General features: G+C 48.1%; 1 protein-coding gene across 1 annotated transcript in view; it reads left to right on the top strand.

Moving 5' to 3' along the window:
- CASQ2 (calsequestrin 2) overlaps positions 1–12,151 on the top strand; it is a 31,891-nt gene extending 19,740 nt beyond the window's left edge. Inside the window, exons 7-11 of the mRNA XM_033052310.1 lie at positions 3,776–3,821; positions 6,533–6,587; positions 7,213–7,313; positions 7,700–7,774; positions 11,544–12,151. Coding sequence (XP_032908201.1) covers positions 3,776–3,821; positions 6,533–6,587; positions 7,213–7,313; positions 7,700–7,774; positions 11,544–11,756 — 490 coding nt within the window. The 3' untranslated portion in view covers positions 11,757–12,151. The remainder of the gene's footprint in view (positions 1–3,775; positions 3,822–6,532; positions 6,588–7,212; positions 7,314–7,699; positions 7,775–11,543) is intronic.
- The last annotated feature ends 12,302 nt before the right edge of the window (positions 12,152–24,453 follow it).

Below are 24,453 nucleotides of genomic sequence, written 5' to 3'. Positions count from 1 at the left end.
TCCCTCTTCCTGCCCTCCTTTTCCCTGGTTAGTCCTCACTCAAAAATAGAAATACCACTCAGGACAGTGACACAGGCTTCCTGCTGGTCCTACAACTGAATTTCTCAGCAGACATTCAAGGTACCAGACGAGTTTGAGGAAAGCAAGACCATCTCATCTAGAGCGGGAATCTCAAACCAGGTTCAGCTGGAGGTCCGTGTTCACACAGACAGGAGATCATCTCCAGAATCTGAGACTCACCAGAAACTGTTGTCTGGTTTTTCTGAAATGTGAAGGGCTCCTCTACGTTCCATCTACCCACAATTCACTTTGCTGACCTTCTAGGCTTCTCAGCCTTAGTCCTTCCCATTTTCTTTTCCCCAAGCTCTTTCTGTCAAGCAGCAGCATCAGAAGGCTGACTAACACAGCCATCTAAATAAATGCTATTCTAATAAGGAATTCTTCACCACCACAAAATTGCAGTGGAATTCCCCCGAGTCTTAAACATATCAAGATGTTTTGTGGTACTTGGTAGAAGCAAGGGGATGGGCCATGTATTTTGCAAGTGCCAAAGCTCAGAAAATAATTAAAAGGAGTCCATAAAACCATATGTCTGAAATCCCAAACCTGTCAAGGTGCTGCCATAGCAGGGGAAGAAGACTGGAGTGACAGCGATATAGTATCAGTAGTTCATGCTGAGCTTCTCAGTATGCCACCAGTAAAAGACCTAAAGCCACAGGCTGGAATTAGTCAGACATGGAGATGATCTGTAGATTAAAATGAAGCAACCTCAACATCTGCCATGTGCTGGCTCCTTATAGACAGCTCAGCAGACATTTCCTGCAGGAAGGTATAGAGTACCAGCGGCTCTCTCCCCCTCAAGCAGCAGACTTTCTCTCTTCCTAGACATAGACTGTCCCTCCTCGGATATGCAAAGCCCCATTCCCATTTCTCTATTCCACTGAAGGAGCCCCATCACATCACTGAGAAAAGCCACCACTAGTCAACTGTACCCAGTCTCCTTGGCATGCCTTAAATAGCCCATTCAAAAACAGCTTTCCCACTGCTGTGCCCAGGCAGGAGTCACTGCCACTTCCTCCAATCCAACATGGAAAACTGGGATTTGCTGAGCTTTCATTGCAACCTCGAGGCTGGAGCTGAAGCAGGTGCCCAGGAGAAGCTCATGCACAGGCTCCCAGCTGAGGCTTCCCAGTGCAGCTGCAGGCTGTGGTGGGCAAGTTCATCCTCTCCACAGCAGGTCAGGAAGCTGGTGCTCAGCACTGTGGGGTGACACATCCATGGCTGCACAGGTAGGTGTCCAGCTGGGCACGGTGGTCACCGCTACTCCGAGGTCTCAGCCCAGATTTCACTCTTAGCTGCACAAGTACAAATTATATGGTGCAGTCCTCTGAGTTGATACCTCTTTCACATGCAAAAAGCTGGGGTTGGACCCCCACTTCTCTGCAATTGTGGTGTAGCAACACAAGGGCTGAATTCTGCTCCCCTTACTTATCCAAACCCCACTTGCCTCACTCCTCCAACACAGGGAAGTATCCAGAGTCAACATAGCAATCCATACTGGTGGCCAGATCCTTCCCACTGAGTTTCCTTTCTTCAAGAGCTTCCCCCAGAGAACAGACAGGGAAACTATCTTAAAAGCCAGGTATAAATATGCCTAAATACATAATATGCACTCACCTGATTTAATCCCTAGTTTTGGACCGTCAACAATGAAAGGACTTGCTGGTTCAAAAATTGTATCCCTGATCTTGTGTTTAGTGTCCGTGTCTTCAATTTCTGTAGCTGTTTTTACCTTATTTCTGTTTTGATGCTGAATGTACCAAATGGTAATGAATTCAGCAGCTAAAATACACATTGTATCAAAAAAAATACCATCTTATTTTTTCAGTTTATACCTGCTACCTAATAATTTCTCTGGGCACCTACTAACTCTTATGATCAGCAATGATTTATACTTAAGGTTATCTATAGGGAGAGAATCATAGAATATTCTGAGTTGAAAGGGACCCACAACAATTATCAAGTCCAACTCTTAAATGAATGGCCTGTGCAGGAATCAAATCTGCAACCTTGATGTTATTAGAACCTTGGCCATGTTTTAAGTTATTCACACTTTCTTTACCATTCCCATTTTTTAGAATACCTGCCAAAACCCTCTTCAGTCACCTCTTTCACAAGATAAAGAATTCTTATCTATTAAATCTTCAAATAGAGGTAATCCCATACCTTCACTCACCACTCCCACATTTCCAAGTGCCTTTTTCAGTTGTCCACATAATTTCTGGAATAGGATGACCGAGCACATATAACTTCACTGTAAAAGCTCACAGTGTCCATTGCCATAATAATATGTTTTACTACTTAGCCATTTCCCAACTGTTTGTGACCTTCTTTTGGCCTTTTTCCTTTGGAGCTGATTCTTTCTCAATTTGTGATGCCTGGGCCCATTTCCTGAGAGGCAATAATTAATTACAGCTAATTTAGAACCAAGTGCTGCACCTGTACAATCAGGGTTGGTTTTCTGCAAGTGTTTTACTTGCTATATGCCTGTCTATCACGCAGACAGTCAAGTCTCAGGAGATCCTCTGTATCAACTCATAGTCAGGCCTTTGTGGGTTGCCAAAGAATTGAATATCATAAGCAAAGGCTACCATATTCCTATTTCCCATCTTTTTCAAATTATGTGAGGATATGTTATGTATATGACCATGTCAAAGAATATGTTATGAATTTTATTTGGTCAATTCCCTCTGTCATTAATACTAACCATTCATTTCCACCCTTCAATATTATTAATCCACAGGAGATTCTCCTCTTCTGATCGAATTGAAACTCAGTTCTGTAGCTCCTCAGGTCCTTTAGGAACCTCTAAAAAATTGTTCTCTTGTTTCCATTGTTTATGAGACAAACTGAAGCAACAGGTTACATATCTCACTTATTCCGCCTGGTTCTGGTAACACACTGCCACTCCTACCAATCTGTTTTAAAACCTCATAGACTGACACTTCTCTTTGCAGCAGGTCTTGGGGCAGGTCAGCCAGGGAGACCTGCTCTGCTGGGGGATCCTCCCCAAACAGCTGATGCCACAGCAAGCAGATGTGCAAAGGATGATTTGTGCTTGTCTGCTATGGCTTTGTGTTTCTTTGGGTACCTCTCTAATACCCCCGTCAACTCTCAGCTTGCCAGGCTCTCTGGCAGGCTTCCTGCTACAGATGTGTCTGAAAATTATTTGCTATGAATCTTTTTTGCTTTATGAGCTACTTCTCAAAAAAATTTGCTTTGACCAGTCTTACGGTTTAGTTTTGTTACCATCCAAATTTTCTTCCCAGAGTTTATTCTGTCGCCTTTGCTTCAGCAGAGATGGAAAGGATTTCTGTTCTGAAATTATGTGGGGTGAAACCAGAAGAAAGGGGGCACAGAGCCCATTAGGAATGTCCCAGGGACTCCAAAACAAAAGTGAATGTTGTCTCATGCTATCAGCAGACAGAACAATTTGCCATGTGTGAGACTAATGCATCAGCACATCCCAGCAAAGAGAGGCATCTCATCTTCCCAAGCAGAAACAGTGGCTGCAGTGACTCCAATGGGGCATGGGCAGGGTTTTATCACCATAAATAGAGGCATAAATGGACCTACAGTGCCCCCATTCTTGCATTCAAAATGTGGTGGCCGACTCCAGCCAAACATGCCATGGTGACCTTTCCCATGATGCTGATAATGTCATGTGTGGCAGTGCTGGATATGTCCTCAAAGAGCACTTCTGTCTTCCTTTCAGGGCCACCTTGAGGAAGCTGCGCCCAGAGGACATGTTTGAGACATGGGTAAGCACGTGGTGGGGAATCTCTGTGTCCTCTGCCAGCTTCCAACAAGAAACTGCTGCTCAAGAGCTCTAGCCTCTGGCTGGGCAAAACATTACCTTTCCTTCCCTGCAAAGCTACTCTCTCTCTTCTGGGAAAAAGGGAAAGCCTTGGCTGTGATGCCTAGAGTCTCCGTTCTAACAGGGTGCTTAAATGTTTTGCACAGGAGCAATGGAGAGCTGCTCCTGCTTGCTTCACAGAAGGAAGAGGGAAAACTAAGCAGTGGGCCAGGCAGGTGTGGGGCTTGTGTAGTGGTCCTACCCAAGGATGCTCTATCTCTGCTAAGGGACATCAGTGCTGCTGGTGGAGTGATTCTGTGGCCTGCTCGTTGTGTGAGCTGTGGAGGTTGTACAGATGTCTCGTGGAAACTCTCACAATCATAGACTGGTTTGAGTTCAAAGGGACCTTAAAGACCATCTGATTCCAACCCCCTGATGTGGCAGGAACACCTTCCACTAGACCAGGTTGCTCAAAGCCCTATCCAACCTGACCCTGCCCACTTCCAGAGACTGGAGCATTCACAACTTCTCTGGTCAGCCTGCTCTAGTGCTTCACCACTCCTACAGTAAAGAATTGCTTCCTAATATACAGTCTAAATCTACCCTCTTTCAGTTTAAAGACATTCTCCCCTATCCTATCTCTACATGTCCTTGCAAAAGTAACAGAGCAGTTGTACAATTCAAAATGGATGTGAAGGCAGGCAGTACAGTAAATTTTACAGATTTCAAAGCAGATTGTGCATTGACTGCACTTCTCACAGTGCAAGCAAGATGCAAATCAGCAACTGTGAAGAACTAACACATTTTGGGGCCTATCACAAACAGAGGACTCTTGTGGTCTGCAGGGGTGGGGAAGAAGAGAAGGGTGAAAATGAAAGAAAAATTGTGTATAATGAATTATCCCTACACTGTGAGTGAATATGGTGTTAAAAGCTAGTCAGAGGGTCTCAAGTGCCAGATGAACACTGAAAAACAAAGCTGAACAGGTGCTTTACAGAAAGTAAGGAAGATGCAGTCTTCCAAAAGGCTCAACACATGTATAACAGCATTCAGATGTCCCCTTCTTGGCTGTGTAACATGAAACGCCATGGGACTCCAAAGTGGCAAAAACCGTGGAAGTCTTTAATATAGCAAAACAAGAGGTAATAAAACTGAACCAGGAGTTATGAGTCAGGCACAACAGCTTTTCATTTTGTTTTTAAATACAAATTCTGTATAGAATACAGTTTCCAAGATCCAACATAGCCCCTCCAAGGTTTTTAATGGAACTTCAGTGAGTCCCAAATTACACATGCAGTGGTTTCACTTTCATACTGACCATATTCTAAAACAGCCTCACGAAAAGTGTGAATTCCCATTGGTGGGATGCTTGCTCAACCAGCAGCCTGGGAATACAGAGCTGACCTCTGCTATGAGCAGTGGACTCATAACTACAGAAGACAGGGGACTGGATTTTGATCTCACCACGAGTTCATAACATCCTCCCTGACTTCGCTGGAGTTGGTCCAGTTTTGTTTGCTACCTTGTAGGCCAGAATAGAACTGCATTATATCTATATATACATGTAATTATATATGGCATATAGACACATATTTTTTTATTTTGCTGTCTGACAATGCTGCTGGCAAATATGAAGAAAAAGCAACAATGTAAATTTTGCCAAGTGTAAGTGGTCTGAGTCCCAAGTAAATCTGCCTAGAATGTCCCGGTGAAAACGTATTCCCTGAAGATGTCCACAAAGCCTGAGCATCCACTATTATTTTAAAGATAATGTTTTGCACTTAATCTTTCAGGGTTTTTTTTCCCCTTTCAGTATTTGATGGTGGCTTTGTCACCTCTGGGCTCAGAAGGGAAAAGAAATTAGCATTTAGATGGGAATTTTTTCTTGCATTAAAACCAAATGAAATGGAAGCCGGGACCAACAGCGAGTGAGGAAGGCGAAACCGATCCATGAAGTAATTCAGAGATGACATTCATAGCAGGCACATGATGAACTGGCCAGCAGATCCATTGGCCTTTGCCAATATCATTACTCGTGTTTCATGGAGAAGAGTAATCCACCAGGCTGTAATTTCTGCCCTCCACTCATTGGAGCCCTGAAATGAGCCCCCCACTCAATTTCCCTCACTGCTTACAGAGACCCTCACCTAAAGCAGAGACATTTTACCTCCAAAAAGGGGCCCAAATGAACCAACTTGCCTCTCATAGTGTGTGGCAAATGTGAGCCCCGAAGGAGCATGTTTTGGGGTTGAGCATGGTGGCAGACATTTGTTTCCTTGCAAACCATCTCCTGGGAGTTGAAAATTTATGACGGTAGGTGGCCACAGGCATGAAGGTGGAGCCTCTATTTTTGTGCTAGAGAGCCCTTGACCTTTTCTACAGAGAAGCTTTTGCCTCACATTGTCAGAAGCTCCCTTTGCCATTGACATCATGGTGCCTACCTCCTTTTTATCAGAAGAGTTTCAGCAATACTATCCAAACTACTCTCTTCAGCACTAAATACCTTTATGAGTCAGCCTCACCTCAGTTCCCATTTATGGTTTCTCAGTGGGACTCTAGTCAAGTTTCCCTTTATACTGTCCTTTTTGAAGGCATCCCACTATTCCTCATCTCCAGCAACCACCCAGACTCTGTCCTCCCTCCCTAGACCTTCAGTAATAGTTGTGTTGTTTCCAGGAGGATGACATGGAGGGTATCCACATCGTAGCCTTTGCTGAAGAAGATGACCCAGGTAGGAGACCATTTTCTTCCTTGTGTGGCTCTTCATCCTTCAAGAAAGTGTATTTTCATGTGTGTTGTTTGCATTGTAAACACCTGTTTATGCTAGCAGGTGTGCCAGCCTGGACTCAAATTTTGGATAGAAATGGATGATTGCCTGGGAAAAAAAAGTAATTCACTCCACTCCAGTACCAGGATTCGCTCCCCAACTCTGCATCCATCTTGCTGTGTGGCTCTGAAAGAGTGCTGAGGGCTGGGTGTGGGATAGGCATGCGGGAAACCTGAAGCCACCAACTCCTGAAAAGCCGTGGCATGAGTGCTTCTCAGAGCTATCAGCAAATTGAAAAGCTTTGGCCTCTTGGGGACTCAGTTCCTCCCTCACCACTAAAACAGTGACATTATTCCACTCCACAGAAGGATTACAGGGCTTAATTCATGTGTAACTAATTTCAATACCTGAGGAGGATGATTGAAATTAAAAGCCTTATTATCAAAAGAAAGTGCTAGGAAACAGCATTTTAATGAGAACTATAAACAACTCCTGTGTGCATAGGGGAGCCAGGGAAGCTGGAAATCCCACAAGCAAGAAGTACCTGTGCATTTGCAGGAGAGTTGCAGTGGTTCATGTATCATTTCAGATGGTTTTGAGTTCCTGGAAATCCTGAAGCAGGTTGCCAGGGACAACACCGATAATCCCGACCTGAGCATTGTCTGGATTGACCCTGATGACTTTCCTTTGGTGAGCGGCAGAGGCTCCTTGCCTTTCTTGGTTTAATTTGTGGATGGGGTGGGCATGAGGGAGTGTGTGGGGGTGTGCATGTGCAAACACGAGTGCAGGAATTGCCCCAGGGAATCTGGGACAGGGAAGGATGGGAAACTGGATCACAGGCCATCCCCTTGAAAGCTGCTGGTTTGGGTCTGCTTCTGAAGAAGGCATTGTCTTGGGAACAGTCCTGGAGTCGGCATTTTCCTTCGCCATGTGTGGCGGCCCTAGCTTGCTTTCAGCCTCTCCTCTCTCCTGTGCACACATGGATGCACATTCCTCACTCCCCAGCCCAGCTGACTGGACTAATGCAATGGGGTCTTTCAAGCACCCTGTCTGAGCCTTCTGTCTCACTCCTGCAGCTCATCACTTACTGGGAGAAGACCTTCAAGATTGACCTGTTCAGACCACAGATCGGAGTGGTGAACGTCACAGACGTGAGTAGCATGTGCCCAGAAAATTCAGTGATCCCAAAATTAGGGTGCTGGAAAGGCTGGGCCCTGACATACAGAATTTCTACTGTCAAGTGCAGGTAGAACAGGCTTTCCCCCTAGGGAAAAAGTATGAAGAACTCACCAGGGGTTTGTAACACCTGCCACAGGGTTTCTAACACCTTCAAGGCTGGGCTCAAGGCCTTTAGTCTGAGTGTGTTTCTGCTGCCAAATCACATACAAACCACAGCTGCTGAGGATAGCACCAACTTCTGTGGCCTGGGATTCAGGGCTTTGCCCAGGTTTGGTTTTAAGGTCTTGCCTTTCCACTCTGACTCACAACACACACCGCTGGCCATTCCCTGTTCCAACAGCTTGGGTGGCTTTGTAAAGAAAAAGTAAGTGTAGTGGGAAAAGAAAGCCATGCTTAGGGGAGGAGAAGAGGAGAAAAAGAATGTTGTTTTTTTCTACAGAAGCTATAGAGCATAGCTTGAGTGTAGGAGGGAAAGATTGTCCCCAACAGATGACAGGGAGAAACTGCACAGCTTGAAAAAATCTAAATGAATACACAGCTTTAACCAAAGTACAGCATAAACTGTTAATCAAGGGATCTTGCTGCAGTAAGGAGGATGCACTGGCACCCTTCCCTTCAGCCACTGCTGTGCAGGTAGTGCTGGAGGGATTTGGGTGGGAAGAGGAGACTTGCCTGCCCCACACCTGGTAACAGTGAAGGTTTCTACACCATCCCACAGGCAGCAGCTGTGGAGAGACCTGCAGAGGCAGGTGCTACTTTGGCACAGCTGAGGGAGCAACAGTACCCACAGCACCCACAGCTGTGCTATTGGGACAACTTTCCAGCAGCTACTGTTTTCATTGTGGTTGCCTTCAAGCCATAAAGCAATGGGACTGATCTCATGTTGCCCACACACTGTGAGCTTTTAAGGCAGGTGGGAGAGGGACGTGTCTGACTCTCACCAGTAGAGCTTTCAGGAGAGCTGCTGAGTGCTATGTAACTTGCTTCACAGCCCTGACACTGAGAGAAACCATTCTTTCCTCTTTCTGACAATAACAGTCCAGATTATCAGAGAGCCTGTAATGCAGCATGCAGCATGCTCCTGCCTGGCTCACTATTACGTTAGTTTAATCTTTACGTGCTGGGTGTTTGTTCTAATCTCTCTAAAATAAACCTTTGTGACTATGTAAGTGTCTCTGGAAGCAGAAATCTCTCCACCAAAGAAATGTGTGTAAATTGGTGTTTGACTTAATGTTTGACATTTGAGTCATAAGTGAACTTGATGTTTCATCAGAAAACAGCAGTGAGGGATTTAAAATTTGGACAAGTGTGTGGAGCTGGATGCTGGTTTGGCTCAACACTGACCTTGCTTCCAGTCTCCACATTCTCTCTTCTGTATCGCTTGAGAAAAAGAGGGACAGCGAGGGTGTACTGGCTGGTTGTGCCTTCTGTTATAACAGATGCTGCAAGGCTATAACATGGAAGACCTGGTGAGGAAAGCAAAGCACTGGTGTCATGAAGAAAGCAGAGGCCCTGGATCTTTTTCATCCCTCTGAGGGGGCTGAGAGGCTGAATTGGGAGTCACAGAGTAGTTTGCAGCCCTGGCTGCATATGAGCTTTTTGCCTGTAATAGAGCAGTACTCTACCAGACCATGGGGCAGACACCTAGACATCTAGGGAGTGAAGACTCAGTGAGTTAATGCTTCTTAGCAGAATTGTTAAGGGAGAGACAAAAGGAAAAAGGGCTAAAATAGCATCTATCACCTAAGATCATGGGAGTAATGAATGGACAAGCCAGAAAGAGTGCCCAAGTCTTCCAGTCTTTTGCCCTTAATACTAGCCCTTAGTGCAACCCTTCATTATATTTAGTGTGACTGTTCATGTTTAAGTCATGTCAAAGCTACATTAAACAGCAATCGATGAAAGTTCATAAAAGTAGGATTGTCAGCGGCATGAGAATCATATAGAAAGCAGAATTAGGTAAGAACATATGCCTTATTATTCAGCAGTCACTCAGAGACCTGTAAAAATTCATGCATTATCTGGCTTTGATATAGTAAATGCTTCAGGCTGTTGATTACAGTATTTGCAGGTTTTATTTCATTCCTCTTAAGTCCTTTTTTTATTTCTCAAGAGAGATTTAAGAACGTTCTAGGTTGGCGGGTGATATCTAAAACAAACATTGAGTTCATTATGTTATTTCAGTGTTACATCACTGCATTCAGCCAAGTTACACAGGTACAAAGTGGGACTTATACAACAGAGTGAAAATAAACACTGCTGTTGGCTTCACTGGACATAACCCTCATGACCCTATTACTTCTGTAAAATCCTGCCAATGCAAACACCAGAGCTCCCAGCAGCTCCAACTGGCTCATCACATTGTGATGACTGTGGCTCAGGACTAGGGCCATGATGCCCTGCAAAATATCACTGCTTTATTTGCACAGCACCTTCTCAAGGTGAAACAGAGCCACTCTTCTTCCCATTATTTGAAAGTGTTGCTTTTTGCCACACAAACAGTCCTGAGGCTAGGGACGTGAACATTTGAATGAAGCAAGAGCTGCATGCCTCTCCAGGCTTCTTTTATATTACAGTTTTCGTGATTTAGGAGGAAAGTACTGTATGGGAGACACAGCTTTCCTTGAGCAGAAATTGGTCTGGCTTTTTAGCAAGCCATAAATCAAAGATAATTAGGTACCGCAGACAGGGAAAGAAGTTGGATGCATTTGCAAAAGCTGGTAGTTATCTTCTGATATGTGAAGATGCTTCTGCAACATCAAATGCTGAGTGAGATAACCTCACAGTGCCTCTGTGAAATAGGAGGCTGATCCTGTTTTAGGGAGAGGAGACAGTGAACAGAAAGCCATTTACCCAAGGTACCTATAGCAAAGCAGAGAGGAAAACTTTCATTTCTAGACCTCAGAGATCATGTAAGCTTGCTGGGTCCCTGGGTAATAGTCACAAATTTTTCATTGTCTTCTTACTGAATTCTCCCATCCCCTTTGGTTTATGGAAGTAATGGGAAGTAATGGCAGCTGGAAGGAAAGAGCAGTGGCATCTGCAGTCCAGGGCATTTTTGTTTCTCGCTCTTCAGCTGAGATGCATGGTGTGCTATCTCAGCCGTGCATGGGAGCAGGGCTGAGATGATCTAAGGGAAGGGTCTTCCAAGAGCAGGAACCATTATCACACTTGGAGAGTCCAGAGCAAGGTCCTGAGGCAAAGGTGATTGTAAAAGAAGTTGGGGGAAAAAGGTGCTGCCAGGGAGTTGTGAAGTCTCCAAGGAAGACGTCCCAGGACTCTGGATAGAAGGAGGGAAACACTGTGATGTCTTGCAAAGTGGGGTGATGCAGTGGGTGCCAGCAGAGGTCTCCTTGATATATCTTTATGTAGACTTGGAGTCTATAGAACTGTCCAGATAGAGTGAGGAATACATCAGGTGGGCAATGCTCCTGCTCACAGGTATAGACAGCGGGCACATATCTCATCTCATCAGGGCACACAGCACCACACACTTCTGCAAACCTGCTGAGCAGTCCTATTGCCCCTGGTCAGACACAGCAGCACTCTGGGGGAAGTGGGAATCCCAATTCATGGGCAGAGCGATGCTCTGGCTGAGCCTGCCCACAGGCTGTAGAAAGAGGGAGACAATGCCTTGCATCCCACTTGTGCTCCAACCCTCACCCCCCCCAATAGCCATGTACCACTGCCTCTTCCCCGTGTCCCTGAGGGTAGCTTACCCCTCATCACCTCTCCCCACAGGCTGACAGCATCTGGATGGACATCAGAGATGATGATGACCTGCCCACAGCCGAGGAGCTGGAGGACTGGATAGAGGATGTGCTTTCTGGGAAGATAAATACCGAAGATGATGATGATGATGATGAAGATGACAATGATGATGACGATGATGATGACGATGACGATGATGATGATGACGACGATAACGATGATGATGATGATGATGATGACTAACTGTAACTGTGCAGTTTGACTTGTAGGGCCCAAGAGCCCTCACCCTGCAGCAGGTCCCTCCACTGGAAGACCTATGTTTGAGCATCAGCAAGCACCGCTGCTCCTCCTTTTCCCCCAGCCCCGCTCCCCCTGCCTTCACCCTTGCTGGGATGCCCTCGCCTGATTCCCAGCATTGCTGAGCCACCAGGACTGCCCCTGCGGATGGCAGCACCTGCAGGTGCCCAGCACCGCTGCAAACCATGCCTCCTTAGTAAGGACAGTAGGAATCTTCAGGGAATCTGCCCCAAGTGTCCCAGGGCAGGAGAAAAGTGCCTGCCTGCTTGCTACCAGAGGGGCGCAGGGAGTCAGTTTGTATTTTGTGTTCATCAGCCCAGCACTTAACATCCAAAGACCAAATCTCACTACAAGACATAGGGAATACCCTAACTGTAAAGTTTATCCCTTTTATTAAACACAATGCCCTTTGCAGCTACTCTGCCAAGACCATTCAATCCTGCAAGTTCTGCTGTGGGAGCCTATAAGTACTCCCTTAACATGCTGAGAGCCAGAAAAATGCTTTGGGAGGGGAGGGAGGTTCTAGGGATGCTATTAAAGTTTTCGGTGATTCCACATAACGACAGGATATTCTTGTCTGGCAGTGCAATGCAAAACCAAACACAGGGTCCCCTGTCTGAACCTCTCTCTTCTTGAAAGCTCAGGCCACAGATGGAGTCAGTGCAAGGGGCCTGACATGAGACACAAAGCTCATGAGTTCCTGAACTGCTGGACAGGTCGGTCCAGTTCTGAGCCCAATGGGAGTCCAGACCACTGAGCCTGAAGATCATGGCACGGAACCAAGCCAATAGAAACATCCATAGACGCTGTCCCTGAAGCACTTCTATTTCCCATGACCTTCCAGCTTTTCTGACCCTTCACCCAAAGCCTGTGCAGCATCTTTTGCCACGACCAAGGTGTTGGGAGGGAACACATCCATCCAAACATATTAGATATGTGGATGAGGTCCTTTGGGGTGTGAGCAGAAGAGGAATTCTGCTTGGCTTTTGAGTTGCACAGTTGCTCTTTATTTAGAGACTCAGATATCTCATGTGAGAAGCCTCTTTTGACTGCAGGCAGAGAAGGAGCTCAAGATACCAGTTTGCAGTCAAGGGGGTGAGTCACAAAGCCAAGGGTCCATACCATGGTCCTGGCAAGTGCAGCACTATCCATGTGCAGGTCACTGTGGCAGCATTACACCTGTCTGTTTTCCCATGCTGGCAGATTGCAATTGTCTTAGCTTCTTACTTTTGGTAATAGAGCAATGAATGGAGAGTTCAGAGATGGCTTTATCTTTATGAATACATTTATAAAGATGTTCTCCAGTTGTTCAGAGTTGCTAGCATAGGTAGCGTACACATCTCCTCTCTTGCTACAAACAAAAACATTGTTCTGACCATCCTTATACTGGCTTAGGATGTGATGTGAGGGGAAATAACAGTGTGAGGGACAGAAGAATCAGAGCGACACAAATGTGAATCAGCCTGATGAGAAACAAGGTTTACCCACTATATATTTCCTTTATCACACAAACTGCAAAGCAAGATTTTATAGATCTTATTTTTTTTTCTCCTGCTTGTTGATCAATTTTTTTTACTCCATGTTAGCTGAAATAGAACTTTGAAACTACTGGTATACAAAAGCTGAAGTATTGATATGTTCCCATGTGTGCCATATTGCCTTGGTGGAAAATGCCAGTATGAACAACACATAGCTGGATTTCTTTCTGTCTCTATGCACTTGAATGAATACTGTGCTAACATGGTAATGACTGTAGGCCAACTTAGCTCCTTGCTGAGCACCAAACCCTCGACATATGCTTTTCAGATACAGCCTGTTAGAAGAATAGGCAAAGACAAGGCAGCAAATCCCCCACATCAACCATTTGCTCTTCCATGCTTCCTTATGATTGTCTGGAAGATGAACCAAGTTTGTTCAGGGAGAATAATCAAATTATTGCTCTGGGGTGATGAACAACTTCCAAAAGTTTTGAAATTCAGAGTGCTCTCAGCATGGAGGTCTCCTCCTCTCTTCCACTCATACCCTACTCTCTGCTGGCTGACAGGGTGCCCAGCATTTTCCTTCTGCTTTTTCCTCAAGAGGTTTGCTGGAGGACCCAGCTGAGAAAGAGAGTGAGCAGGTCTCAAGGTCTCATTTATCTGCACTGGTAAGGAGCAAGAAGAGGCAGAAGTAGCCCTCTGGTAGTCTCCTGGCCTGTGATTAAGGGAAAACTACTGACTTGAGAAAAGAACGAGCTTATCTTTACCTTTGGGCTACTCTCAGTAGCAAAACATGCACACTTTCACCCTGCATAAGACAGCAGCCTGCACTGGCCGCATGCCTCCTCATCAGTCACTCCAAACATGAAGAATAATGAAAAGTTTCTCTACTGCCTTTCCTAACTGGCACAATCTCCAGACATGCCAATTGTCTGAGTGCTTTCTGTGTGCTCCTTGCCCACTGTAGATGCCTCTCTGTTCTGAAGTGCCACACTCTAGATGCTCTGAGAGGCACAGATTACCCCAGCAGAGCAGGCAGACCCTGCAAACAGCACCAGGGACATGTTCAACTTTCACAGGTACTTAAACACTTCAAAGCAATAGACCTCTAGGGGGAAAATAAATAAATAATGTAGAAGGGTAGAGGCTGAACTCATACTGGGGCATGGTGCCAGTGGTTTATAGAAAGTTTCCCTTGAGTTATGCAAGAAAGAGCTAATCCTACAGCTGCCACTCCTTCATGGTGCCAAGCTGCCCTTTCTGTCTTCCCTCAGTCTGCCATTACAGTTCTCATCATTGTCTTTGCCCACAAAGAGGAATTGTTTAGTGTTAGCTTTCAGGACAATCACATAAAAAGTTAGGAAAGCATTGACACAGAGGAAGAATTGCAGCAATGAGGATGGATAGGCAGCAAAGCCTTTCCCATTTACCCATAATACCTCATCTGCCCCAAGATCCTAACAACCAAACTGCTGAATGCTGCAATGCCCCTTGTGAAGGAGATGGCAGCTTGAATTTGAGTGTTTTCCTTGCAGGGATGGGTAACACAGTGGTATGGGGATGACACACTGGACCCCAGGCCCAGGTACTCCTGGGCTCCTCTGTCCCAAGTAGGAACAACTGGCATTTGAAAGGCACTGGTGGCCATGAGGAGAAAAGCCAGCCTAACTCTGCCCACTATACACTGAGAAGAAAAAGTCAGCACATTTGGATGAGGAATCTGCAAAAAAATCCTTTATTAAAAAAATATTACAGCATATTAACTAAAAATATTGGAAAGATCGTTATACAGATAAAGATGGGAATTGTATTATGCTCTCATCCAACCACAACTATTTCAAGCTGATCAGTTTCTTCACAGAATCATCCAATTATTTTGGTTGGAAAAGACCCCTAAGATCATTAAGCCTGGCAATTAACCCACCACCGTCCAGTTATTACCCAAAGTACTCCAAAACCTGGTCCTATCTGTCCCCAATGACAGTGAGGACCCTCCTAACATGAGATATCTGGCAAGAACACCAAGTTATGCAGCACCTCCTCCCAGTCCCCAGACAGTGGGATGGAGGGTACAGCTGAAGGGTTTGTTTGGGGTGCTGTACCACAGCACACCTTGGGCTACTCATGGGTAACAATTAAGGGAGAAGGAGACCCATCAAGAGCAACACACTGCAGCTCTCATACTGCAGCATGAAGAAGAAAGTTTCTGGCTTTGCAGCAGTCACTGATGTAGAGGCTCTGTGAACCCAAAACTGCTCAGAATTTATGTCAATGATTTGGGAAACAGCTGCAGGAGGAAAGGACAAGGAAGGCACTCTGGAAATCACAGATTACTCCATGTTTTCAGGGTCAGCAGTTTTTGTGGTGTTTCCGAGGAGTGATGAGTCTCCTGTTTCCCTTGGGAAAGGAACAGTCCCAATAGCGAAACCAGAGATCTCAGCTGCTTCCCATCTCAGAATGAAGCTCAGCCAGACACCAACATGAACACAGAGCTGAGGACATGGCTGCTTCTCCATGTCTGTCTGCACTTTGTACGTAAAGAAATGATGGATTCATTACAGAGACCAGATAGAAAACATCACCTTTTATTCCCAGGAAAATAATTACAGTAAATTCACAAATACAAGCCGCACTGAGTATAAGCCGCATCTCTGGGTGTTGGCAAATATTTCGGTTTTTGTCCATAAATAAGCCGCACCTGAATATAAGCCGCACTGTCGTTCGCAGTGAGGACCCGCATGCAACAAAGTTGCCAAATACTAACAGAACCGCGGCATGGCGGGGGGTTTTACTGGCTCAACTAAGGCTGTGCAGGCTTGGCCCGCTAGGGGCTGCTGACGGGGCCAGGTGGCCCAGGTCGGCGCTGCCACTCGGGGCTGGCCGCCGCCTCTGGGTTCGCTCGCCCCGGCCCCGCTCCCGCCGTGGCGCCGGCCGGGCACGGAGAGAGCGCCCCGCTCGTGCAGTGGCGCTGGCCAGGGCACGGAGAGCACGCCTCGCTCACGCCGCGGCGCTGGCCGGGCATGAAGCACCCCCTGCTCCCGCCATGCAGGCGGAGGGCGGGGGCAGAGCACCCCCCCTCCCTCCCCGGGCCGCGGCAATGGCAGCGCAGGGCCCCCGTCGGCTCCCGGGCCGCGGCAATGGCGGCGCGCCCACCCCCCCCGTCCTCCCCAAGCTGCGGCAATGACGGCGCGGCTTCCCCCGCTCCTCTCCGAGCCACGGCAATGGCGGCGCACGGCCCCCCCGTCTCTTCCCTGGGTTGCGGCAGAGGAGGAAGAAGAGAGCTCTCCCGCCTCTCTCCCCACCCCCTGTGCTGCCTGCAGGGAGCCAGGGCAACAGAGTAACACTTTGTAACAATCGCGGAATGCCGGCTTTACTGGCAGGTGCTTGGCTCGGCACCCTGGCTGGCACGTCTGGGGTTGTAAATGTCAGAAAATTATTCACATATTAGCCCACCCCCGACTATTAGCCGCACTTCCGGGTTTCCACCAAAATTTTTTGTCAAATTGCTGCGGCTTGTATTCGTGAAATTACTGTAATTAGACAGGAAACATATCGCTTCCTACCTGTCACTGACTTACAGTCTCAGTGAAAAGAGGCCAAGATTGCATGTGGATTCCTCTGCACTGCAGCAAACCTTTGGCTTTAAGGAAGTCTCACACACAGCCAGTTGCACACCAATGCCTGGACTTCAGCGGGGCTGAAAAGGAGGATGGGCAAATAGGCAAGAAGCACCCCAGCCCTCTGAGGCAAAACTCACTACCTTCTGGCTGCTTTCACATCCCAGGTGTGAAATCCATGCCATGCAGCGCAGACCAGCTGCTAGAAATTTGAAACAGCAGAGCACAGTAGGAAGGATAAGTGACGCTGGTAATGAGGCTGTGCCAGCAGGGGCTGTGTCCTACCTAAGACCTAAGACTCTGGTAAACCCACTGCACTGCAACATCCCCTGCCTTCTCCCCATCCCTTGTACCACTGACCTCTAGCAAAGCAGCCGTTGGCTGGTCAGCACTCCTGGGGGACAGCTGTGAGATGACTCTCACACCTCTTGGCAGAAGATGGCATCTAAATGAGAATGGGGGACCAAGGGGCAGGGTCTGGGGCAGAGTCTTGGCCCAGCACAGACCACTCTGCCAGGTTTAAAAGATACTAAGCTATTTATAGGCGAAAAAAAGCTACAGAGCTTCCTTGCAGTTTGAAGACCCATTTCAGGAATCAGATTACAAACTGCCTTTGGGATGGAAGCAAAGATCCTTCTGGTGCCTTGTTCCCCCCATGGCGCTTTCTCTTGCCATAACAAAGGGCATTGTCCCTAATGCTATGAAAAACAAGAAAATGGCTTTTTTCACCTTCTTTTCATGCATCTTGACTTACTACTCTTCTGACCCTTACTGAACTTATTTTCTCTCTCCATTTCTATGTAGTCCATCTTTCTCTTTTTTCTCATCCCACCCCACAGCATATGGTACTGAGGATCACTGAAGAACAGAGCCCTTCTCTGGCCCTACTGCCCCTTCCCCAGCCCAGGGAGACAGCAGCCTCCCTCACATCATTGCCACGAACTGTTTGAGCTGGATCTCCACAGCTGTGAACACGAGGAGGGACAACATTTCCTTTCTGAGGAAAAAGATATCCAGACAATGCTGTCACTGGCTCTTATTTTGAGGTGGGACATACTCAAGGAAAAGCCATTTCACCAGCCTGGGCAGAAGCGGGAGAATTTTTTGGTGGGACCTCTTTTCTCACTATCTCAAAAATCTAGATGAGGAACCACCCCACTCTGAAACCAAGCCCTGATTGCTGTCACTGTGGAAGAGACCAGTAACACCCAGTGCCACCAGCAATCACATTACCACACCATCTGAGCAGAAGACAAATGCTATGGCTTCACACAGAAGAAATAAGCCTTGAGGGTTGAAGGAGCTTAATTTGCTGGAGAGGGTATCCCACACTGAACAGCAGCCAGAGAGCCACCTCCCTGCCAGAGACTACCAGCAGCTGTCCTGACTGAGCCCTCCCTTGATCATGGGTGGTAAATCACTTAAATAGGCATAGGCAATCTCATGTGCTTTTGTTTTGGAGAAAGCCCAGCTTGAATCGGGTCCCTCCCTCAAGTAACACCGTTGAAAAATAAAGTGATCTCTGACCAGAGAGCATCCCTGGAATTTGCCTGGTGTCAGGTTTTGATTTTTGCTTTAAAATTCAATTCAACATTCAAAGTCCTGCTCTTGCTAGTGAGAAAGACAGAGGTTATTGAACAACAAAAGTAGCTAAATGTTTGTGGAACATTTTAGTCCCCACAAAATGAAGCTGCTGAAAGAATAAGCGCAGCTTCCCACAGTCTAGTTACTGAATTACTAAATCAGTTTCTACAACCACTTACAAAGCAAAATTATAATCAACTCTAGGATCTGGTATTATGAGTACTCAAGAATGAGCTTTTACAAAATAGAAGCTAAAAGATCTGTTTCACATCTGTGGCCAAGATATACAGTAGTTTCACGAATACAAGCCGCACGGATTATAAGCCGCACTCCCGGTGCCTCGACAATGTTGCTGTCTTTGTCAATAGATAAGCCGCACCCCGAATATTAGCCGCACTTTCGTTCGTCGCGAGAATCCGTGCGCAGCTTTCACAAATTGGCCAATTAGTAACAGGATCGCGGCATAGCGGGCTTTACTGGCTCGGGGCGGGGCCAGGCAGGCTCAGCCCGCTCATGGTTGCCGACGGGGCCGGGTGGCCCAGCTCAGCGCCACGGCTCGGCGGGGCTGGCCGGGTGGTGCTGCCGCCGCCGCCGCCGCCGGGCTCGCTGGCCCCCCTCTCCCGTCAGCACCGCCCCGCTGCCGCGTTCGCTCGCCCGGCTGGCAGGGCTGCCGCCGCCGGGCTCGCCGCCCGCCCCGCTGCCGCTTTCGCTCGCCCCCGCTGCCACTTTCGCTCGCCCTGCGCCGCGCCTCGCGAGCGGCGGCGGCTCGCGGCGGCGGCTCGCGGCGGCGGCTCGCGGCGGCGCTTTCGCGAGCGGCGGCTCGCGGCGGCGGCTCGCGGCGGCGGCTCGCAAGCGGCGGCGGCTCGTGGCGGCGCTTTCGCGAGCCGCGAGCGGCGGCGCTTTCCCGAGCGGCGCTTTCGCGAGCGCCGCTTTCGCTCGCCCCGCCGGCAGGGCTGCCGCCGCCGCCACCAGGCTCGCCGTCCGCCCCCTCCCGTCTGCACCGCCGCTGCGTTTCCTCGCCCTGGCCGGCACTGCAGGCCCCCGCACCGCTGGGCTCCCCCACGCTGCTGGCCCCGATTCTGCTGGGCTTCCCCCGCTGCCAGGCAGCCCCACCCGCCGGCCTTCCTGCTTCTGCCATGCTCCCCTGCACTGCTAGCCCCAGTTTCTCCCGGGCTCCCCCGCCATGCTGGCTCAGGCTCTGCCGCCCTCCCTGCCCCGCCCTGCTGGCTCAGGCTCTGCCGCCCGCCCCCACACTGCTGGCCCCTGCCTCTGCCAGGCTTTCCCACCTCTGCCGGGGCCGGCCGGGCTCCAGCTTGGCTTGGGGCTGCCGCGGGCTCTCACTTCCGTGTTGGCAGCTTTTAGAATTTTGTTAATAGATTAGCCGCCCCGGAATATTAGCCGCACTTCCGGGTTTCCACCAAAATTTTGGTCAAATTGGTGCGGCTTGTATTCGTGAAATTACTGTAATCATCTCCTTCTTGTTCCCTCTTCCAAAGCATGCCCACAGTATCTGACTTGTGCTGAAGAGAGGTCCAAAGAGCTGTAACATTCTGAATGTCTCTTAAAACTTTCAAAGAAGCTGAATCAAACGTGTTTTGTCAAACACATCTCCCTTCTCCCCATGCATCCACTTTTCATTTATGCTACCTTTTTAAATAAGGAAAAAAATAAAAAGGGAAAAAAGATAGCCAAGACTAGATGTTTAAGCATTTGTAAGCCTGAGTCATGCCTTTGGAAGAGACTTAAAATGTTTCAATTTACAGAGTAGCTTCATGCCTAGAGCATTTTGTGGTGTCTCAGTTTTTTTAAATCTGTCTCCATGCTCCTAAGGATCCTAGAGGGGAAACCCACACCCTAGTCTCCAGGGTCTCTTCCACTGACTCCACCTTGCCTTGTGTTACTGTCTCTCTTGAGGCTTTGCTGTTTGCTCCATATTTAGATACATAAGCAAGGTGGATGCATTGAGCTCAAATGCACATCCACAAGATAAAAGTTTTCTTCCTCTATCCTCTTTAAGTTGTACTTAGTGCTGCCTACACAGAGCCCAAAGACTGATTGTCTCCTCTGTCCTGGCTGTGGTCTCTGAAGCAAACAACCTGCTCTCCTTCTCCTACCAGCAGCACCCACTCAGGAGGCTTCGGGAGGCCAACAAGCAGCAGGGCCACAGTGGGAGGGGCTCCTGGGGTCCCCAGGTTGTTCACATTAACTGAGCTGGAACCAGAGCAAGCCCCAAATCCTGTACAGACTCTTCATTCAGATTTTGAAGGAAAGGAAGATCAGCTCAGGGCTTTGGAGTAGGCTGGCAGCTTCACAGCCCCAACCCGAACACAGACTACAATGTGAGCAGTAGGTGGGGGGGGGCAAACTCAAACAACCCACAACCTTTTACAGGTTCATTATGGAGAGGGAAAGGGAGATGGGGACAAACAGCTTTCTTCCCATTTGAGGTACTCCCCTAGCACCATGTCAACATATAAAGCATGTAAGGCTCACAGCAGGGCTGTAAAACTTGCAGCTTTTCAAAGCAACTCAGGTAATCTTGCTCACAGCTAATGATGTATATGTATGCCATCACCCCACTACATCATCCCTACTTCTGCAGACTCGATGTGCTCAGTGCTCTCTTTTCTCTCAGAACCTCCTGACCCCAGCAGTCCATGGATGCATACATGAAAAGGGAATGGATGCCCTTGCTCCAGTGGATTATCTGTCAGTACAGGAAAGGACTGAAACTGAAAACTGAAACTCCTCCCCTCCCCAATCCAACATAGAGTCAGGAGTGCAATTGAAAAACAAATCAAAGCACTCTGCTTGGCCAACTCCCAATTCACTTTCCCTTCTGGATGCTGTTGTGAGACACCATGTCCTGCTGAGAAATCCCCTTCCCTTGCACCTACCCCACCTGTCCCAATCTCCAAGACCCCTTGGAAGCCCTTGAGTTCAACCCCTCCTGTACTTCCCAGGAGTTGAGACCTGGGGCTGAGACAGCAGAGCCAGTTCATTGCACCAGATGTTTGAGTTTGAAGCCCCATCGACCTCCACAATCAAATGTCTCACTGAACTATTAATTTAGCTAACAATATCATATGGTGAGGCGCTGCTAGTGCTTCGAGCAAGGCTCTGGAGTCAATTGCTGAAGATGACGAATTCCTTTCTTAATTATTGCCCCATTTGTTCCTATTTCATTCCTCACAGCTGAGCTCAGTGCCCACAGCTGTGAGGCCTGGTCCCATCACCTACCAGAGCTAATCAATCTTCATATGAATCAAGCCACAGCTCAGCCACCAAGTGCTCACAGCAGTGGCTGGTGCTGTGCTGTTTCAGGGCAGTCAGTGTCTTATGCCTATATGATCAAGAAGGGCACTGCAGGAAAAGCATCTCCTCCTCAGGTCCAGTATGCCCCTCAGGCAAAAGATGCTTATCTCTGGTTCAAGATGCCAGGTCCCTCCAAGTGGTTGTTTTTTTTCAGTGAAAACCTCCATCCCCTTTCTGTCACAGGTTTGGGTCTGTAATATGTAACCCAACATTGTGCCTGAGGCTCCATCACACCTCAAAGGTCTGTGCAACTTCAGTGAAAAGACTTGACGTCCTGGTTTAAGGGACAGTAGTGCCAGAAAAAAAAAAAAAAGACGAGAGTTTTTTCCCAAAATGGATAGTGAAAAAAAAAATTCCCTCCCCCCTAGTTTACTATAATTTGGAAATTAAGGAACTCTCAGGCAAAAGGTATGGGATTTGGAATAACAGTTCTTTACTGATATATCTACAAGACAAACAAGAACCACATCAGTTATTAACAGATCAGTGACAAAGCAGAACGAAACTCAGTCTCAGTCCTTTTGTCCGGTCAGGCCACACGGTCCCGGTGGAGCGGGGCCGGAGTGGCTTGCTTTCCTCAGTCGCGGGAACTGCAGAAGCAGGCAGGCGGCCATGGCAGGGCCGTCCCAGGTGAGAGACGGGTGAAGGAAAAGAAACCTCGGCTCACCATTTGCGTCCCGGTTCTCAGCGCTGTTCTCAGAAGCAGGAAGCTGTAGCAGTGTCGGAGTGCAGGGCTTGGTTGCACCACGGAGCAAGAAAGGAGTTCTCTCCTCTGTGTTTGGGCCGGCCAGCACGAGTGCCCCCCACCATCCGCCCTCCCCACCCCTCAAAAACGCCTCCGCAATCGAGCCAATCGAGCCAGCCCAGCCACTGAGCACTTAACAGCTAAAGGGGAGCCACCCAGCCAGCTTAACATAATAACGGGAAAAATTTCCACACCTCCCCCAACCCCCAACAATATCCATCCCAATTTTTTTCCATGCTAACATACTACATCAAATTAGAACCTTTAAATTATATACATACATGCAGTTACAGACACAGTATCATAGATAGTTCACCCTAGAACAAGGTCTCCTTGGGGTATGTATCAGGTTTCTCCATCCTTTTGCATCACCCACCAGGTACAACCTGGTCCTTGAGCAAAAACCACCCCATGGACAGGATTGTCTTTGCTGGAGGCAGAGTTCACCCAAACAGTTTTCCCTAGCATACCTCTCATGTGTACCACTGGAACCTTATCTCCATCTGGTGTTCCCAAGAGCTCAGATTGGGCAGGGCCTGCTTGGTTAGTGGAACCTCGAGTATTCACTAACCATGTGGCCTTTGGTAGATTACTCTCCCAGTTCTTGAAAGTCCCCCCACCAAGTGCCTTCAAGGTGGTTTTAAGCAGGCCTTTGCACCGTTCGACTTTCCCAGCTGCTGGTGCATGGTAGGGGATATGGTACACCCACTCAATGCCATGTTCCCTAGCCCAGCTGTTTATGAGGCTCTTCTTGAAATGAGTCCCATTGTCTGACTCAATTCTCTCAGGGGTGCCATGCCTCCAAAGGACCTGTTTCTCAAGGCCCAGGATGGTGTTCTGAGCAGTGGTGTGAGGCACTGGGTAGGTCTCCAACCATCCGGTGGTGGCATCCACCATGGTCAGTACGTAGTGCTTGCTTTGGTGAGTTTGAGGTAGTGCAATATAGTCAATTTGCCAGGCCTCCCTGTACTTATATTTGGATCAACGTTCACCATACCAGAGGGGCTTCACCGGCTTGGCTTGCTTGATGGCAGCACACGTATCACAGTCACAGACAACCTGAGAAATACTGTCCATGGTTAGATCCACCCTCGGTCTCATGCCCACTTATACGTGGCGTCTCTGCCCTGATGACCTGAGGCATCATGGGCCCATCGAGCCAGGAACAATTCTCCCTTGTGTTGCCAATCTAAGTCTATCCGTGATACCTCTATCTTCGAGGCCTGACCTACCTGCTCATTGTGTCGGTGTTCCTCATTACCCCGACTTTTTGGGACATGGGCATCCACATGATGGACTTTCACAGGCAGCTTCTCTACCTATGTGGCAATGTCTTTCCACTCATCAGCAGCCCAGATTGGTTTTCCCCTACGTTGTCAGTTTGCCTTTTTCCACCTTTCCAGCCAACCCCACAGAGCATTGGCCAGCATATATGAGTCAGTATAAAGGTAGAGCTTTGGCCACTTCTCTCTTTCAGCAATGTCCAAGGCCAGCTGAACAGCTTTGAGTTCAGCAAATTGACTTGATCTACCTTCTCCTTTGGTAGCTTGCGCAACCTCTCATGTGGGGTTTCATACGGCTGCTTTCCACTTCCAGTTCATCCCCACGATGCGGCAGGAGCCATCAGTGAAAAGAGCGTAGCGTGTTTCATCTGCTGGCAGTTGGTTATACGGTGGGGCTTCCTCAGCCCAGCTCACTTGTTCTTGCTCCTCGTCATCGGCAAGACCAAAATCTTCACCTTCTGGCTAGTTCGTAATTATCTCCAAAATCCCAGGGCGATTCAGGTTTCCGATGCAGGCCTGTTGCGTGATGAGAGCAATCCACTTGCTCCATGTGGTGTCAGTGGCATGGTGGGTAGAGGGAACCTCTCCTTTGAACATCCACCCCAGCACTGGTAGTCGGGG

The sequence above is a fragment of the Catharus ustulatus genome, chromosome 2 (genome assembly GCF_009819885.2).
Source record: "Catharus ustulatus isolate bCatUst1 chromosome 2, bCatUst1.pri.v2, whole genome shotgun sequence".
Lineage (NCBI taxonomy): Eukaryota > Metazoa > Chordata > Aves > Passeriformes > Turdidae > Catharus > Catharus ustulatus.
This window is presented reverse-complemented; position numbering and strand designations above follow the sequence as displayed.